General features: G+C 41.7%; 1 protein-coding gene across 1 annotated transcript in view; it reads left to right on the plus strand.

The window, feature by feature from the left end:
- Positions 1 to 16,165, plus strand: part of LOC124016629 (interleukin-6 receptor subunit beta-like) — a 50,569-nt gene extending 34,404 nt beyond the window's left edge. The window contains exons 12-16 of the mRNA XM_046332156.1: positions 763 to 906; positions 1,163 to 1,303; positions 4,496 to 4,592; positions 4,860 to 4,941; positions 13,388 to 16,165. Of these exons, the coding sequence (XP_046188112.1) occupies positions 763 to 906; positions 1,163 to 1,303; positions 4,496 to 4,592; positions 4,860 to 4,941; positions 13,388 to 14,023 (1,100 nt within the window). The 3' untranslated portion in view covers positions 14,024 to 16,165. The remainder of the gene's footprint in view (positions 1 to 762; positions 907 to 1,162; positions 1,304 to 4,495; positions 4,593 to 4,859; positions 4,942 to 13,387) is intronic.
- Positions 16,166 to 18,743: the final 2,578 nt, after the last annotated feature.

The following is an 18,743-nucleotide window of genomic DNA, read 5'->3' on the forward strand; positions in this document are numbered from 1 at the left end:
TGGCAAAGATAAAGCAAAGCAGTGCGACACAAACAACAACAGAGTTACACATGGAATAAACAAACATACAGTCAATAACACAGTAGAAAAAAAGTCTATGTACAGTGTGTGCAAATGAGGTAAGATAAGGGAGGTAAAGGCAATAAAATAGGCCATAGTGGTGAGGTAATTACGATATAGCAATTAAACACTGGGGTGATAGATGTTCAGAAGATGAAGGTGTAAGTGGAGATACTGGGGTGCAAAGGAGCAAAATAAATAAATACAGTATGGGGATGAGGTAGATTGGATGGGCTATTTACAGGTGCAATGATCTGTGAGCTGCTCTGACAGCTGGTGCTTGAAGTTAGTGAGGGAGATCCAAGTCTCCAGTTTCAGTGATTTTTGCAGTTCGTTCCAGTCATTGCCAACAGAGAACTGGAAGGAAAGGAGGAATTGGCTTTGGGAATGACCAGTGCAATATACCTGCTGGAGCATGTGGGTGGGTGCTACTATGATGACCAGTGAACTGAGATAAGGCGGGGCATTACCTAGCAAAGACTTGTAGATGACCTGGACCCAGTGGGTTTGGCAACGAGTATGAAGCGAGGACCAGCCAACGAGAGTGTACAGGTTGCAGTGGTGGATAGTATATGGGGCTTTGGTGACAGACTGCATCCAATTTGTTGAGTAGAGTGTTGGAGGCTATTTTGTAAATGACATCACGGAATAATGTTAATAACAATAACAAACAAATGTGTTCACCTGTTCTGGTTGATGCAGCTCCGCTGGAGGGTCCCTCTGTGAAAGTGAGGCGGACGGGGAAAAACGACGCTGAGCTGGAGTGGATGGAGATTCCACTGGACAAACAGCGAGGGTTCATCACCAACTACACCATCTTCTTCATCACAGGTGGCAAGGAACACTGTAAGGAATCACACCTTGTAGACATTACTACACCATCTTACCTCTTTATGAATGTGTTTCTTTGGCTATAGTTGGACATTTACTGCTATTTGAAAATACCAGTAAGTATTTGCAAGTATTGGTATTTGTAAGTGCAGTACTTGTAGGTACTGATGTTTGTAAGTACAGTATATGGTTTTTGTTGTTGTCCAAACTAAACATTTACAGCTGCAATAAAAAATAAAAAAATGGTACAAATTATTATTATTTTTTTCAGCAATAGTTGTCTCTTCCGACACCTACTCTTACACTGTGAAGCGCATGGCCAGCAACAGCAAGTATGTGGTGCGAGTCATGGCATCTACAGTACAAGGCTCTACAAACAGCTCGGACCTGTCATTCAATACTCTGATGTATGGTGAGTGAAGCTGGACACTTCATGATATAAGGTATACAGTATGTATAGAGTGTGTATATGGTGCATTCTGAAATGATTCAGACCCCTTGACTTTTTCTACATTTTGTTACATTAGACTTATTCTAAAATGTATTACATTTCTGTTTTTCCCTCAACAATATACACACAATACCCCATAATGACAAAGCAAAAACTGAAATTTGTGTAAGTTTACTACAAATAAAAACCTATTACATTTACATAAGCATTCAGACCCTTTACTCAGTACTTTATTGAAGAGGCGGCAGCCTAGTGGTTAGAGCGTTGGACTAAGTAATCAGAAGGTTGCTAGATCGAATCCCCAAGCTGACAAGGTAAAAATCTGTCGTTATGCCCCTGAACAAGGCAGTTAACCCACTGTTCCTAGGCCGTCATTGTAAATAAGAATTTGTTCTTAACTGACTTTCCTAGTTTAAAAAAAAAAAGCACCTTTGACAGTGATTACAACCTCAAGTCTTCTTGGGTATGATGCTACAAGCATGGCATGCCTGTATTTGGAGAGTTTCTCACATTATTCTCTGCAGATCCTCTCAAGCTCTGTCGGGTTGGATGGGGAGCGTCGATGTACAGCTAATTTCAGGTCTCTCCAGCGATGTTAGATCGGGTTAAAGTCCAGGCTCTGGCTGGGCCATTCAAGGACAGTCAGAGACTTGTCCTGAAGCCAGTCCTGTGTTGTTTTGGCTGTGTGCTTAGGGTCGTTGTCCTGTTGGAAGGTGATCCTTCGCCCCAGTCGGAGGTCCTGAGCGCTCTGGAGCAGGTTTTCATCAAGGATCTTTCTGTACTTTGCTCCGTTCATCTTTCCCTCGATCCTGACTAGTCTCCCAGTTCCTGCTGCTGAAAAACATTACAACAGCATGATGCTGCCACCATGCTTCACTGTAGGTGCCAGGTTTCCTCCTGACGTGACACTTGGCATTCAGTCTTGGTTTCTCATGGTCTGAGAGTCTTTAGGCGCCTGTTGTCAAACTCCAAGTAGGATGCCTTTTGCTGAGGACCTCGACACGATCCTGTCTCGGAGCTCTACGGACAATTCCTTTGACCTCATGGCTTGGTTTTTGACCTGACATGCACTGTCAACTGTGGGACCTTATATAGACAGGTGTGTGCCTTTCCAAATCATGTCCAACCAATTGAATTTACCACAGGTGGACACCAATCAATTTGGAGAAATATCTCAAGGATGATCAATGGAAACAGGATGCAACTGAGCTCAATTTCAGTCTCATAGGAAAGGGTCTGAATACGTTTGTAAATAACATTTGTAAAAACCTGTTTTCACTTTGTCATTGTAGGGTATTGTGTGTATATTGATGAGGAAAAAATCTATGTAATTCATATTAGAAAAATGCTGTAATGTAACAAAATGTGGAAAAAGTCTAGGAGTCTGAATACTTTCCGAATGCACTGTGTGTATACAGTACCAGTCAAAGGGTTTAACACATATGGAATAATGTAGTAACCAAAAAAGTGTTAAACAAATCAAAATATGTTATTTTAGATTATTCAAATGAGCCACTCTTTCCCTTGATGACAGCTTTGCACACTCTTGGCATTCTCTCACCCAGCTTCACCTGGAATGCTTTTCCAACAGTCTTGAAGGAGTTGCAAAATATTCTGAGCACTTGTTGGCTGCTTTTCCTTCACTCTGCAGTCCAACTCATCCCAAACCATCTCAATTGGGAAGAGGTCGGGTGATTGTGGAAGCCAGGTCATCTGAAGCAGCACTCCATCACTCTCCTTCTTGGTCAAATATCCCTTACACAGCCTGGAAGCGTGTTGGGTCATTACTGCAGAATGCTGTGGGAGCCATGCTGGTTAAGTGTGCCTTGAATTCTAAATAAATCATAGACAGTGTCACCAGCAAAACACCATCACACATCCTTCATACTTCATGGTGTGAACCACATATGTGGAGATCAGCCCTTCACCTACTCTGCCTCTCACAAAGACACGGCAGTAGGAATCAGAAATCTCAGATTTGGACTCATCATACCAAAGGAAATATTTCCACCGGTCTAATGTCCATTGCTTATGTTTCTTGTACCAAGCAAGTCTCTTCTTCTTATTGGTGTCCTTTAGTAGAGGTTTATTTGCAGCAATTCGACCATGAAGGCCTGATTCACGCAGTCTCCTCTGAACAGTTAATGTTGAGATGTGTCTGTTACTTGAACTCTCTGAAGCATTTATTTGGGCTGCAATTTCTGATGCTGGTAACTGAACTTTTCCTCTGCAGGAGAGGTAACTCTGGGTCTTCCTTTCCTGTGGCAGTCCTCATGAGTGCCAGTTTCATCATAGCGCTCAATTGTTTTTTGTGACTGCACAGAGTTCTTGAAATACCTTCACATCTTAAAGTAATGATGGACTGTAGTTTCTCTTTGGTTATTTGAGCTGTTCTTTCCATAACATGGACTTGGTAATTTACCAAAAAGGGCTGTCTTTTGTATACCACCTCTACCTTGTCACAACACAACTGTGTCAGACGCATTAAGAAGGAAATAAATTCCACAAATGAACTTTTAACAAGGCACACAACTTAATTGAAATACATTCCAGGTGACTACTTCATAAAGCTGGTTGAGAGAATGTCAAGAGTGTGCAAAGCTATCATCAAGGCTACTTTGAACAATCTCAAATGTAAAATATATTTTGATTCGTTTAACACTTTTTTTTCTTACTACATGATTCCATATGTGTTATTTAATAGTGTTGATGTCTTCACTATTATTCTACAATGTAGAAATGTGTAAAAATAAAGAAAAGCCTTTGAATGAGCAGGTGTGTCAACTTTTGACTGGTACTGTATATACAGTATGTTCCATTCTAGAACTTTTCAATATATTTCCATATATTTGGTATTCCATTAATACATTTTCATATTTTGTAATGTGTCCCAGTAAAGCTTTTTCAAAGTAGCAGTCCTGAACACCCAATGCTCCAAATACACTTCGCAGTCGCTACTTCAACTTATTCATTGTGCCCTTCTGTCATTCCTCCTTTTAGTTGTAGTCTATTGTAGTTGTACTGTTACTGTACCTCCAACCTGTGTTTGTCCACCGTTTCTAGAAGGACATTTTTCCTGACCAACATGGTCGACTTTAAGGCATGTTCCTAGCTTCCCAATGTCCATTCCAGTTCTGTGTGTCTATCCCTCAGCTCCCGGGCAGATAGAAGCCATTGTGGTGTCTGTGTGCATCAGCTTCCTGTTTTCCGTAGTGCTGACCATGCTCTGCTGCATTTACAAAATGGACTCGTAAGTCTCAACTACACTCTGGAATTGTATGAAGTAGAATGTCTCTACATTTTACATTTGGATGTTTACAATGGCTGAAGTGTGATGTTCAATTGTAAGCATTTACTCAGATTTGAGTAACACAATTAATATACACTAGTATAAAATACTATAATTTGACGACACAATATAGCTCAGTATTTTAAATATTTATTGTATACAGTCATTTTTGCTCATCTTTATCAAGGATGTCAATAATTTCGAACCCCACTGTTGTTTTCTATGTAGGATAAAGAAGAAGATCTGGCCACCGGTACCTGACCCCTCCAACAGCACTATCGCTAAATGGTCTCCTGATTTCACATCCAAAGTAAGTTTAAGTGCCTCCTGTGCTAGTCAAAGAGGATGTTTACGTAAGATAAGATGGTACTTTATTTCTAAAACTTTATAGTACAACTCACCTGCTGAGCCACTTGTCAATTAAGTTCTCTGTGTTGCTGAACTCTCAAAACATGAATTGCTCCTATCTGCTCTCCACTGACCGTAACATCCACATGGGTCGTTCCACCACACCCACCATCTCAGATTGTTCTAAAAATTGTTTCGGTTGTTAGAAACAGAAGATTATTTTGTTGAAAAATAATTTGATCTCTGAGAAATTAAGCTAATTGATTGCATCCAAATTGGCCATTTATATTGATAGAATTCATATAATATTCAATACATATAGTACCTATCATCTAATTTGGACCATGTTTTTTCCTAACTATGAGTAAGACAAGTAGTATGGAGCTGCGCCTCGGAGTATTGTTTATTCATCCTATCCTTCATCCAAACCTGCAATGCCTCTCATTCATAATGCGATATTTTATAAGTGTGTATGGCAGAGTCATCAGTTGGACTCATGGTATTTCTCCATTTGTCTACTTTGCCTTTAAAATATTCATTAAAGTAATTTGCAATGTCATGTCGTTTTGTAAAAAACATACCCTGTGATTCAAGAAAGGAGGCAAACATGTTTGAATACCTACCCATTATAACATTCAAACATTCTCCATATTTTTTTTCCCTCACCCTTGACTTCATATATTTTGTGCTGATAATATCCTTTCTTTTTACCTTGGTCTCAAGATTTCTTAAATGTACAATAACTTTGCTTACCTGACAGAGTGCCAGATCTATCTGCTTCCTTTTTGGCATTATTACGTTGAAGCATTACATTTCTCAGCTCATCATCAATCCATGGGGCTCTGTTTGACATCACAGTCAGGTAGTCCTGGGGCATGGTTCTAGGGCTCAGGTCCTCGAGAGAGAAAGAAAGAGAGAAGGAGAGAATTACACTTGATTTACACAGGCGTTTTAAGCCCCCGACACATAAACTACTGCAGCATAAATAAGGCTTAATTGGGCATGCTTATCAACAATACAATAAAACAATATGCTTATCAACAATACTATAAATAATTTCACAAACACACTCAGTGCCATTTCAGGATCATCCTCACTACACACTTCCAGCCATTGCACATTCTTAACCTCATCCACAAATGAGTCCTGATTGAACCCCTTGTAGGACCTTTGGTAGATTACTGTATCTTAGGGCCAGCCTTTTGGTATTTTGGTTTTTCTAGTGAGTGCCATTCAGCCACAAGAGCATTGGTGAGGTCGCGCACTGATTAGCGATTAGGCCTGGCTCGCGTTCCAATTCATCCCAAAGGTGATCGATGGGGTTGAGGTCAGATCCAAGCTTTACACCACTCCAGCCGACTTGGCATTGCACATGGTGATCTTAGGCTTGTGTGCGGCTGCGTGGAAACACATTTCATGAAGCCATTGACGAACAGTTCTTGTGCTGGCATTTCTTCCAGAGGCAGTTTGGAACTTGGAAGTGAGTGTTGCTCATTTTTACACTCTTCGTGCTTTCCACTTCACAATAACTAATCTAAAGAAGGCCAGTTTTTTATTGCAGTTTTCAGCTGTGCTAACATAATTGCAAAAGGGTTTTCTAATGATCAGTTAGCGTTTTAAAATGATAAACTTGAATTAGCTAACACAACGTGCCATTGGAACACAGGAGTGATGGTTGCTGATAATGGGCCTCTACGCCTATGTAGATATTGAATTAGAAATCTGCCTTTTCCAGCTACAATAGTAATTTACAACATTAACAATGTCAACACTGTATTTGTGATCAATTTGATGTTTTTTAATGGACCATTTTTTTTGCTTTTCTTTCAAAAACAAGGACATTTCTAAGTGACCCCAAACGTTTGAACAGTAGTGTGTATATATATTTCCTGAGCTTTCTTACATCTCCTAAATATAGGATCAATATATTCCACATCTCAAATGCATTGTTTCAGTTTTCAAATTCAGTTCTCTAAATTCAGATTAGAAAAACCAGAGAGAACGTCCTGGTACTTTGCCAGCCAGGAAAGGTAGAAGAGAACGGATAGAATCAAACGCTCACTGTGGTAAACAGAAAGGTCCACTCATGGGGTTGGCATGATAAGCTTAGATCATCTGGTCAATGTAGAGGTGATGAAGACGCGGTAATGGGTGCTGTGTGTTCCATCTCCTCTTGGAGTTTTTCGATACACTTTATCCTGAATTATGCTGAACTTCTCAAGTCTTCAGACAGACGCACCACAGTTGATGATCATCACCATGATGGCGGAATCATTCTGCCGTGCTCTCCACACACTCATCATCCAGACACTTGGCGGTAGTGTAAGTGCGGCACAATGGAAGACAAACATTGACAGCCTCTGTAATCCAAGAAAAGGCATCTGGTACAACATTCCGTTTTCCTTTGCGATACTCAATGATGAAGTCAAACCTCTGAAGTCTGATAGACCAGTGAATAAGATGGCCATTGGTCTTGCCTCATGCCAGAACCCACTGCAGAGCAGCGTGGTCTGTGACAACTGTGAAGACCTTCGCCTCCAAGTAGTCCATTTCTCCAAAGCCTAGACCACAGCGACGCACTCCCTTTGTCGTTGAATAATCCCTCTCGGCTGAATTAAGGGTGTGACTTGCATAGGCCAGAAATGATTCTGTTCCAGGTCCAGTTTGATGAGCCAAGACTGCTGCAAGTCCTGTTTACTTGCATCCGTGTACATGATGAAGTGAGCATTCAGGTTAAGGAGGTCCAAGCACTGGAGGAGTGTTTGAATGCTTTAAATGCACTTTGGCATGCAATGGGTCCATTGGAATTTCAGCCCCTTCTTACGGTGGTTGAGTGGTTCAGCAACCTTTGAAAAGTCAGGCACTAACCTGTGGTACCATCCAGCCATACCCAGGAAGTGCTGAACAGCCTTGAGGCATGTGGGAATTGGGAACTCCTGCACTGCTACAACTTTGGCTGAATCTGCATGGATATCTTCAGCATTAACCACATGACCAAGGAACTTGAGTTCTGGCTGCAGGGTCAAACCTGCAGCCTTTAGTCTGTCGAAGATGGACTGTATGTTTTGCAGATGATCAGAGGCAGAATAGATTATGATGTCATCCAGATACACAAGACAATTTCTTCCCCTCAGATCTCCCAGGACAGTATCCATCAACCTTTGGAACGTTCTTCAAACCAAAAGGCATGACTTTGAGTACAAACCAGCAGGGGTGACAAAGGCAGTCTTGTCCTGACTAGCGGGATCCATTGCCACCTGCCAATATCCAGATTACTGAAAATGGATGCTCCTACCAGAGATTCCAGTATGTCATTGATGTCCAGTAGAGGGTAGACATTACTTTCTGTAATCTACACAGAATTTATGCCCTTAAGCTGTTCATTGAGGGGGACAGCCTGTACGGATGCTGCTTAATGGGGACTTCATGCTGGGTATAGATGTTGTGTTTGAAGACAGTTGTGTGGCCGGGTGTAAGTGTACAGATTTCACCTGGGAGAGTTGCCACCTCTCGTCATCCAGGGGGGGGGGGGTGTATGGCCTTAAGCAGGGTGATAGCCGGGTTCTCTGGCATCACTGTTGGAACTTGTTTTTGTCTGTCTTTTCTTTGTATTTTCTCTGTCCTTGTCTTCTACTTGAGCTAGCCAGGACTCTGAGTAAGGTAGCAGGATCCAGCCTGAAATCCGTGCATTTCCAGGTTGAGATGGATGAGGCCGGGAATGCTCCATGCCAAGGACTACATCAAATGCAAGGAGGTTAATAATAACATCATGCAGCTTTATTTTCATATCAATCCAGCCCAAAGGAGTGGGAGGTTCTCCATTGGCCAAGTAGAATAGTCCTTCCTCCCAGGTTCTCCTCGTGAGGTAATGCCCTATTTCGCCACAGGGCTCCTACATCAAGGTGTAAGTTGCTCTTGTGTCGATTATGGCCTTCCATAACAGTCAGAGGAACCGATAGTTGTTGCGGAATTGGAATAAGACCGCTAGTTGTGCTGTCTGGAGGCTTCATGGTGGGCATTGAGGCCGACCCTTCGGTGATAGCCGGGTTTGCTGGACATAGAGGGGGCAAGAACCTGGAGCATGTTGGACTTTACACCTCCAGCACATCACTGGACTTTGGTCTTGGATCTTGGGCACAAACGGCTAAGATGGTTTAGCCCCAGTAGAGCTGTTGGGATACCGGGATGAGGGAACAGGGTTTTGAGTTTGGAGGTAGTGCTTCCAGTCCTTCTCAAACTGAGTCCCACGACACCAGATCATCCACATTCTGTACACATTCCCGAAGTTGACTGACAAGGCGGGGTACCGTGTTCTTAAGAATGAGTATGAATGATAATCTCCTGCTCAGTAATGTCAGCCTTCCATCTCCTACATATAACTCGATAGGAGAAGCCAAAGTCCCGGTTTGGCTCTGCTTCACCCTGGACTCCGACAAGTTCATGCTCATAGAGAGAATCGTTTATGAAACTCCTCCCAGGTTGACACATGTTCACCAGCTATCTCCCACCAGTCTCTTGCTGTACCATGGAGAACAATGTGGAGGGTAGCCAGAACCTCCAAGTCAGTAAGGGGCAGGATAGAAAGGAAATCATTACACTCCGATAGGAGAAACAGTGGATCAACATCCTCTTCTGGGCTGCTAAAAGTGGGGAAAAGTAGTTTGATAGGGAGGGAGCACTCTAGAGGAGGCATGACAGTGGCAAGGGGAGTTCTGTTGTTTAACAGTATCTTCAGAGGGGTTTTTGTAGTACTACCTGTTCCTATTCCCTTAATGGCAGAGCCTGAGGCAGAGGTAAACCCTGAGGGAGGTACAGAGGATTTGTCCAGAAGGGAAAAGCACTGCATTACCTCTTGGTGCAGCTCCTCCAGTTGAAGGTCTGTGGCTTTTTCCATCTCATTACAGGTCTCCTTTTGAGTCTGTTCAATCAAAAATAATAGTTCCCCTCAGAGAGTTCTTCATAACCTCTTTCAGATAAGAACACACTCCCTTCACAACAGAGGCTGACTCCTCTGCTCTCTGTTTTTGTTCCTCCTCAAGGTAGATAGACTAGATTGTTAGTTTCTATGAGTGTTTTGAAACTTTGCATTTTCGATTGAACATCCTGCTTCAGAGAATCTAGCAAATATTTCTTTCTCTGAGCAGTTTGTTGTTGGTTTTCCTCCATTTGACGGGGGAGGTGAGCCAATCTCGGCAGCACATCTTTCTGATCAGCCTCCACACTTTCACTGAGTTTGCGAATGGAATTCCCCTGCATTGTCAAACTATGGTTGGTGTGTGTCCATTGTTGTTCCTTTTGTCCAGTGAGCACAGAGACACCTCTCCCAGTCTGTCTGGGCAAGGTAACAGGAAGAGGTTGAGGGGAGGGTAATGGTGGAGAAGTAATAGCTGAGCCTGAAGCCTAAGGATAAGGACCAGTGCTCTCCAACTCCATTACACCATCGAGTCCTTCCACAATGAAAGAATCCCGGTCATATTTTCCATTAGGTGTGTCCACATTTACACAGTATGGGGTTCCAACAAAAGACATGATTCAGCTTTGTGTGGTGTCATGGGTGCTTTTCTTTTCAAGCCCCTGTTTGGGCTCCAATTCTGTAGCGGTATTGTTAGAGGAGGGTAAAGAGAGATTTTGTTCGTGCGCCAGGCAGGTATTAACCCTGTTGAAAGGAGAAGAGTAGGCTAGATGGAGTACCACTACCAGACAGACACATCAGCAGAAGAGACTGCCTAGTGTAGCCTGTTGGCCAGATAGCCAGTGGAGAGAAAAGATAAGACACACCATATAAAAACACATCACAGCACAGGGGTAACCCCACCAATAATACCTCATACAATAATAATGGCAGAGGAATTTAATTGCAACTTCATAGAAACAATTGACAAGAATGAACCCAGTCATCAACATTCTAGGATTTCCAGTGTAGTGTATTACCTATATAGTGAGGGGGGTATGAATGGGTGTGTGGGGGTGTGAGTTCATAGACAAAACAAAGGCCTTAAAATGTCACAAATGTAAATAGTCCTTCACAATATCAACTCTTACGCAAACTTCCTTTAACTAAAATGTTACACCAACTACAACTGGCAGGGGACTAATAGTCCAACGACACTAAACATCAACGCATACGAAAAAAGAAAGTCTGCTGCAGTGAAAGGCACTGGAGGGATAGAGGGGAAAAGGAGAGCGAGAGAGGGGGGGGTCTTAGCTGTTGACTTCAGGCTTGCAGTTGCACTGTCTGTCCATCTTGATACACCTGATGGTTTGTTTTTCAAAGCATGGCAACAATGTTTCTACTGCTAGGCCTCCTGAGTGGTGCAGTGCTCTAAGGCATTAGCTGTGCCACTACAGATTCTGGGTTCGAGTCCAGGCTCTGTCACAGCTGGCCGCGACCGGGAGACCTATGGGGTGGCGCACAATTGGCCCAGCGTCGTCCGGGTTAGGGGAGGGTTTGGCCCGGCAGGGATGTCCTTGTCCCATCGTGTACCTGTGACTCCTGTGGCGGGCCGGGCACAGTGCAGTCACAGTGCTTTCTCTGACACATTGGTGTGGCTGGCTTCTGGGTTAAGCTTCTGGGTTAAGCTTCTGGGTTAAGCTTCTGGGTTAAGCTTCTGGGTTAAGCTTCTGGGTTAAGCTTCTGGGTTAAGCTTCTGGGTTAAGCTTCTGGGTTAAGCTTCTGGGTTAAGCTTCTGGGTTAAGCGAGCATTGTGTCAAGAAACAATGCGGCTTGGTTGTTGTTGTGTTTCTGAGGACGCACGGCTCTCGACCTTTGCCTCTCCCAAGTCCGTACGGGAGATGCATTGACGAGACAAGACTGTAACTACCAATTGGATACCATGAAATTTGGAGAAAAAGGGGTAAAAGTAAAAAATACTACATGTGAACAGTGACAGGAGCGGTCCCAAAAGATTACAACCATGACCTAGGGTGGTAACACCGCAGATTGACTTAAACACTTTACAACTAAGCACGCTGAAAATAAACAAGACTTCTGTAGAGTTACACACACTGTCCAACTGCTGTGCCAACCAGGAGCTCCACACAGAGAGCCTGAAGAGCTGTTTATTTCCTCCTTCCTGACTGCTGATGAGCTCTTAAAGTGGCAGCGCACGGCTCCGTGCAGGATTTCGCCGCAAGTTGTATTGGTTCTGTGATCTCTTAAGTATGAGGTCAAAGAGGGGTGAAATGTAACCGAGATGGTTCGATGAATCAGGCTCTTTTGACGAGTAACATTACCGGAGACGTGAAGACTTGTGTTAGCTTCCAGAACGGATCCCTTTGGGCTTCAGCTAAGTGGGCTAACACAGTCTTGTGACATGCAGGAGATCTAGTTCGAAAGAGCAAGATTAAATCGGGAGTGGAACGTCTATCCTTATATGTCTATGACAGGGCTAATCAACTGTATTCTTATGGTGGCCTATTTCTTGAATGGGATCATAATAGTTTATAGACGAAACGGTTCAAACACTACAGCCAAATTCATAGGAAGAAAATAAATTCTACATGCCACATTTGCTTCAGAAACCGCTGTTTACCACAGTGAGCATTTAATTGTATCTGGTTCTTCTCTACTTTTCCTAGCTGGCAAAGTCTCAGCATGTTGTCTCTGGTTTTGAATCTGAATTTGAAAACTGAATCGGAATGCATACACAGACAATGAATTTAATATCTACCATATTGAAACTGAATATATAAATATTGGATTTGAATATTCAATTAAATTTAAATACATTTTCAAACTGAATGCAATATTCACTTAATTCAGTTTCAAATCATAAAATACAAGTTCAGTGTGTTAATTCAACGATTCAATTTGTGCATTACAAATTCAATATCCTAATACAAATGAAAAATAATGGAATACAAATACAATTTCTGTTGGCACTGAAATTGCTCTAAACTGTTCTATGTGCTCTATTTCTATGCTATTTCTAAGTTTTGTTTTTGTGTCTTACTTTCTGTTTTCTACACCAGTTGAAAATACAATATTTTGGAAAATATATTTCATAGTGGTTTAGATGGTATAATGATTCTCTACACTTGACTTGCATGTCATGGTACATGAACTGAAATTAGGCGAACTATTAGAATTTTAGCAACCAGGAAATGGTGGAGCAATTTCTGCGTAGTGCATCTTTAAGGAAACACTGTGGGATTGTTACAATACATAAATCATGACGGATTTGACGAATATACACTTTGGTTCACCTTCAACAATTCTGATCTAACAATCTGGTCAATGGAAAGTCTGTGCTCTTTTGACTGCATCAAAAGGCACATGTTGCTAAATGCAGATGTGTCCATTTCAGTCATTTTACCATTTCAGTCTTTTTTTCAGCTTATTGTAACATAGATGTGAAATGCACTTCAAAGAGAACTTGACTTGACTTAACCCTCCCTTTTCGTTCCAGGCTGACACTCCTAAGGAGAGCACGCTGGGTGACGTGAGTATTGTAGAGGTGGACGTGTTCGACAGGAAGTCTCTGTGTGAGGAGGACAAGGCAGGCCTGCCGCTCAAAAAGGACAAATACCTGTCAGAGGAGCATAGCAGCGGCATCGGCGGCTCCTCTTGCCTGTCATCGCCTCACCAGAGCGTCTCAGACAGCGACGAGGGCGGCGACGAGGGCCAGACTACAGCCAGCACCGTCCAGTACTCGTCGGTGGTGGCATCCTGCGGCTACAAGGGCCAGACCCCCTGCCCTCTCCCCCAGTCCGGCTTGTCCCAGACGCCCAGCTTCACCCGCTCCGAGTCCACCCAACCCCTGCTGGACAGCGAGGAGCACCCGGAGGGCCCCGAGTCACAGCGCTACCTGCGGAACCCCTACTTCGGGCGCTTGCCTGGGGGGAACAATGGCGACAGCGGAGACCTGGAGGACTTGAACCAGATGGAGATGAAGAAGCAGGGGTTGGCTTTGCGCCGGTTCTGCCCCCTGGAGGAGGACTTTCAGCAGACCACACCCACAGAGGAGGGTCAGTCACCTGACGGACAGCCAGGCCCTGACCCTAGCTACATGCCTCAGCTCAGCGGCTACAGGCCTCAGTGTTAGGAGGACGTATGGTGACTTAGTTCGAGGTTGTCACACTTCATGTACAGTAACTCTTCCTCTGCGCCTTTGTTCATTTCACTTTTGTTCCAAACTTTGTCAGCCTATTATTTTTGCACATACCCAAATGGCAATCATGAACTTCATGTGGGCATCTTGACGTGACTTGTTAAATCTCTTTTAAGTGGATGATATAGTTTGCCTTTATGTCGAGGTTTTATTGTTTTAAGATCCTAGAAAGGAAATAGATGCCTACGTGCAGACCCGTTTATTTTCAGTTAATTACTGACCTAGGTAGTTGGCGTCACCCATTGACCTCTTAAGAAAATTCCATAGCCTAGATGTGGACCCCTATTCTCTATAAGCCGGCCAAGTTGAACTTTGAATGGACAAAGTGTGATGACTCATCATTCCAAGAAAGAAGACTTGAAGGAAGCGAAAAGGTGATGCTAGCCAATACAACTTGACCCTCTTGAAATTCAGAAAGTATTCATACCCCTTGACTTGTTCCACATTTTGTTGCATCCTAAATTCTAAAAGGATTCAATATAAACATTCTCACCAATCTACACAATACCCATAATGATAAGGTGAAAACATGTTTTTTGACATTTTAGCAAATTTATTGAAAATGAAAAAGCGATATGATTTACATAGGTATTCACACCCCTGACTCAATACATGTTAGAATCATCTTTGACAGCTGTGAGTCTTTCTGGGTAAGTCTCCAAGAGCTATGCGCAGCTGGATTGTACAAGTTAGTTGTTGTCGTTGCTCGACAGCCATTTTCAAGTCTTGCCATAGATTTTCAAGCTAATTTAAGTCAAAACTGTAACTAGGCTACACAGGAACATACAATGTCCTCTTGGTAAGCAAGGTATTTGTATCCTGTACAGGCTTAGTTCTTTTCACTCTGTCATTTAGGTTAGTTTTGTGGAGTAACTACAATGTTGTTGATTCATCCTCAGTCTTCTCCTATCACAGCCATTAAACTCTGGTAGAAAGGACGCCTTTAACTTTGTAGTGACTGGGTGTATAGATCCACCATCCAAAGTGTAATTAATAACTTTGCTCAAAAGGATATTCAATGTCTGCTTCTTTTTTTTACCCATCTACCAATAGGTGCCCTTCTTTGTGAGGCACTGGAAAACCTCCTTGCTCAACTGAGGGACCTTACAAGTAATTGTATGTGTGGGGTACAGAGCCGAGGTCATCATTCAAAAATCATGTTAAATACTTATTGCACACAGTGCGTGCATGCATCTTGTGACTTGTTCAGCAAAGTTTTACTCCTGAACTTTAGGTTTGCCATAAAAGGGGTTGAATAATTGGCTCAACATTTCAGCTTTTCATTTTTTATTCATTTGTAAAAAATGTCCAAAAAAAACATTGTTCCTCTTTGAAATTATGGGCTATTGTCTGTAGGCCAGTGAAATACGATCTCAATTTAATACATTTTAAATTCAGACTGTAACACAAAATATGGAAAAAGTCGAGGGGTGTGAATTCTTTGAAGGCATTGTATGCTACACTAGTAGGTGTATGGTTAATGACATATCTTTCCAGATAGAAAAAACTGTTTGACAAATGTACATTTTGCCTTTTCACAATGCCTTATTGACTTTGCGTCATGAATGGAATGAAGAAATGCTATGCAATTTCCCTGCCCATCAAAACTTCTTGTTCGAGGTCAAATATAGAGATATTACTGTTGCATTATTATTATATACTGAAAAGGAAGTTTTTGTATAATTTGTTTCTGGGAAATGTTTTTCATATTCATTTTTGTGTTGTCATGAATTTTCTGAAGACTGAAAAGTGTAGTATGTTTTGTTAATTTGTTTGAGATTCTTTTGTTTGGAACATACGTACAGATCTCAACAGGACAAACTCCAATATTTGTTCCTACAGAGAATATGCTCAGAAAGGGATGTTGCATGTACAGACCGTTTAAATATTGCTACATTGAGGGTTATAAAAAATATTCTTCCACCATCACTCAGTTAACACTACTTTTCCACATATACGGGAAACAAACACAGCCTAGTACTTCACTGCATGCCACCAGAATACATGTGCCCTTTTTGGAGCATGGTTTGTGAATGTGTGACATTATACAATATGAAATAAACCAAAAGTGTTATCCATGTGAACTAATAATTGACTACGCTTCTAAGCCAACATATCTTTATAGAGCTTTATTTTCAGTGAGACTTTCAACATTAATAGAACAGAATATATTAGTCCATCGTACGGGGAGGAAGTAGCAGTTCACAATACAATATTGTTTTGGTGTGCTCGGAAAATAAAATGTCCTCTCCCCCTCTACCTTACCAAGTCAGTCCATTATTTAGGGTCAAGTGTTGATAAAAATATATCGACTCTATGGGGGTATATCAGCTTTAATATTGCAGATTGTGAATTCCATCATTTGTCTGCATCATTTCCAAAACCCCTTTTTTTCCCCTAAATATATCAAATATATATTTAATACATTTTCCTCTGACAAGATCGGTTAGTTTTACATAATATGTCCCATATGTACCGCTCATCGTAGGTGGAAGAAGAGGACCAATTCGCAGCGTGGTAAGTGTTCATATTTTTAATAACGTAATGAACACTGAACAAAATAAAACTACAAACGAATAGTCCTGTATGGTGCTGAAAAAACACTGAACAGAAAATAATCACCCACAACTCAAGGGTGAAAACACGAAACACAATAGAAAACAGGCTACCTAAGTATGGTTCTCAATCAGCGACAACGATTGACAGCTGCCTCTGATTGAGAACCATACCAGGCCGAACACCGAAATCCCAAATGATAGAAAAAAGAACATAGACTGCTCACCCCAACTCACGCACTGACCATACTGAAACAAAGACATAACAAAGGAACTAAGGTCAGAACGTGACAACATACTTCAACTGTGGATCCCCAGGTTTGTTTATCACGGCCACGGCAATTCATTTTTTTGTGCTGCTCACAGTCCCAACAGGCAGACCACAGACCTGGACTGATAAGTTTGTGTTCAATAACTGTGAATTATATTTTTCTAAAGAACAGCATAGGGTCAAAACAAGGATGAGCTTCATGTTTCTCTAGTCATTGCCTGCGTCCCAAAATGGCAGCCTATGCTTTATATAGTGCACTACTTCTGACCTGAGCCCTATAAAAGTAGTGCACTGTAAATGTATTAAGGTGCCATTTGGGCTGCAGCCAGTGACTCAGAGACACTATTGTGCAAGATACTGAAGTAGATCTGTTTTTCAGTCAACACACTTGCTTTCTGTTCTCCAGAAGGGGTGTTCCAATACCCCAAACAAAACTGCATACTGGAAATGGACTGAAGGGGAATCTCCTTGTTATACCAACAACTGTCCTTCACATTGAGAAGAAACAAACATTTGAGGAGGCATATTCTAGCACACACATACAGTATAAAGATGTATGTTTGAGTTTATATAAATAGATGCATGTGAAAAAAGTAAGTTGAAAGAATCATCTTAATGCCAAACTGATATCCATCCAGTTTTACAATGTACAAATATAAACTTTTTTCAGGACCCTGTCTTTCAAAGATTATTCTTAAAAATCCAAATAACTTCACTGATCTTCATTGTAAAGGGTTTAAACAGTTTCACATGCTTGTTCAATGAACCATTAACAATTAATGAACATGCACCTGTGGAATGGTCGTTAAGACACTAACTTCTTCGATATAGGGGGCGCTCTTTTAATTTTTGGATAAAAAAACATTCCTGTTTTAAACAAGATATTTTGTCATGAACAGATGCTCGAATATGCATATAATTGACAGCTTTGGAAAGACAACACTCTGACGTTTCCAAAACTGCAAAGATATTGTCTGTGAGTGCCACAGAACTGATGCTACAGGCGAAACCAAGATGAAATTTCAAACAGGAAATGCCCCAGATTTTGAATGCGCTTTGTTCCAATGTCTCCTTATATGGCTGTGAATGCGCAAGGAATGAGCCTACACTTTCTGTCGTTTCCCCAAGGTGTCTGCAGCATTGTGACGTATTTGTAGGCATATCATTGGAAGATTGACCATAAGAGACTACATTTACCAGGTGCCCCGTTTGGTGTCCTCCGTTGCAATTATTGCGTAATCTCCAGTTGCGTGTATTTTACCATTTGCTTCAGAGGAGAAACCAAACTGCCACAAATGACTTATCATCGAATAGATATGTGAAAAACACCTTGAGGATTGATTCTAAACAACGTTTGCCATGTTTCTGTCGATATTATGGAGTTCATTTGGAAAAAAGTTTGGCGTTGTAATGACTGAATTTTCGTGGGGGGTTTCTTAGCCAAACGTGATGAACAAAACGGAACGATTTCTCCTACACAAATAATATTTTTGGAAAAACTGAACATTTGCTATCTGAGAGTCTCCTCATTGAAAACATCTGAAGTTCATCAAAGGTAAATTATTTTATTAGAATGCTTTTCTTGATTTTGTGAAAATGTTGCCTGCTGAATGCTAGGCTTAATGCTATGCTAGCTATCAATACTCTTACACATATGCTTGTGTAGCTATGGTTGAAAAGCATATTTTGAAATTCTGAGATGACAGTGTTGTTAACAAAAGCCTAAGCTTGTGAGCCAATATATGTATTTCATTTCATTTGCGATTTTCATGAATAGTTAATGTTGTGTTATGGTAATGAGCATGAGGCTATAATTACGCTCCCGGAT

The sequence above is a fragment of the Oncorhynchus gorbuscha genome, linkage group LGY, assembly GCF_021184085.1.
Source record: "Oncorhynchus gorbuscha isolate QuinsamMale2020 ecotype Even-year linkage group LGY, OgorEven_v1.0, whole genome shotgun sequence".
Classification (NCBI taxonomy): domain Eukaryota; kingdom Metazoa; phylum Chordata; class Actinopteri; order Salmoniformes; family Salmonidae; genus Oncorhynchus; species Oncorhynchus gorbuscha.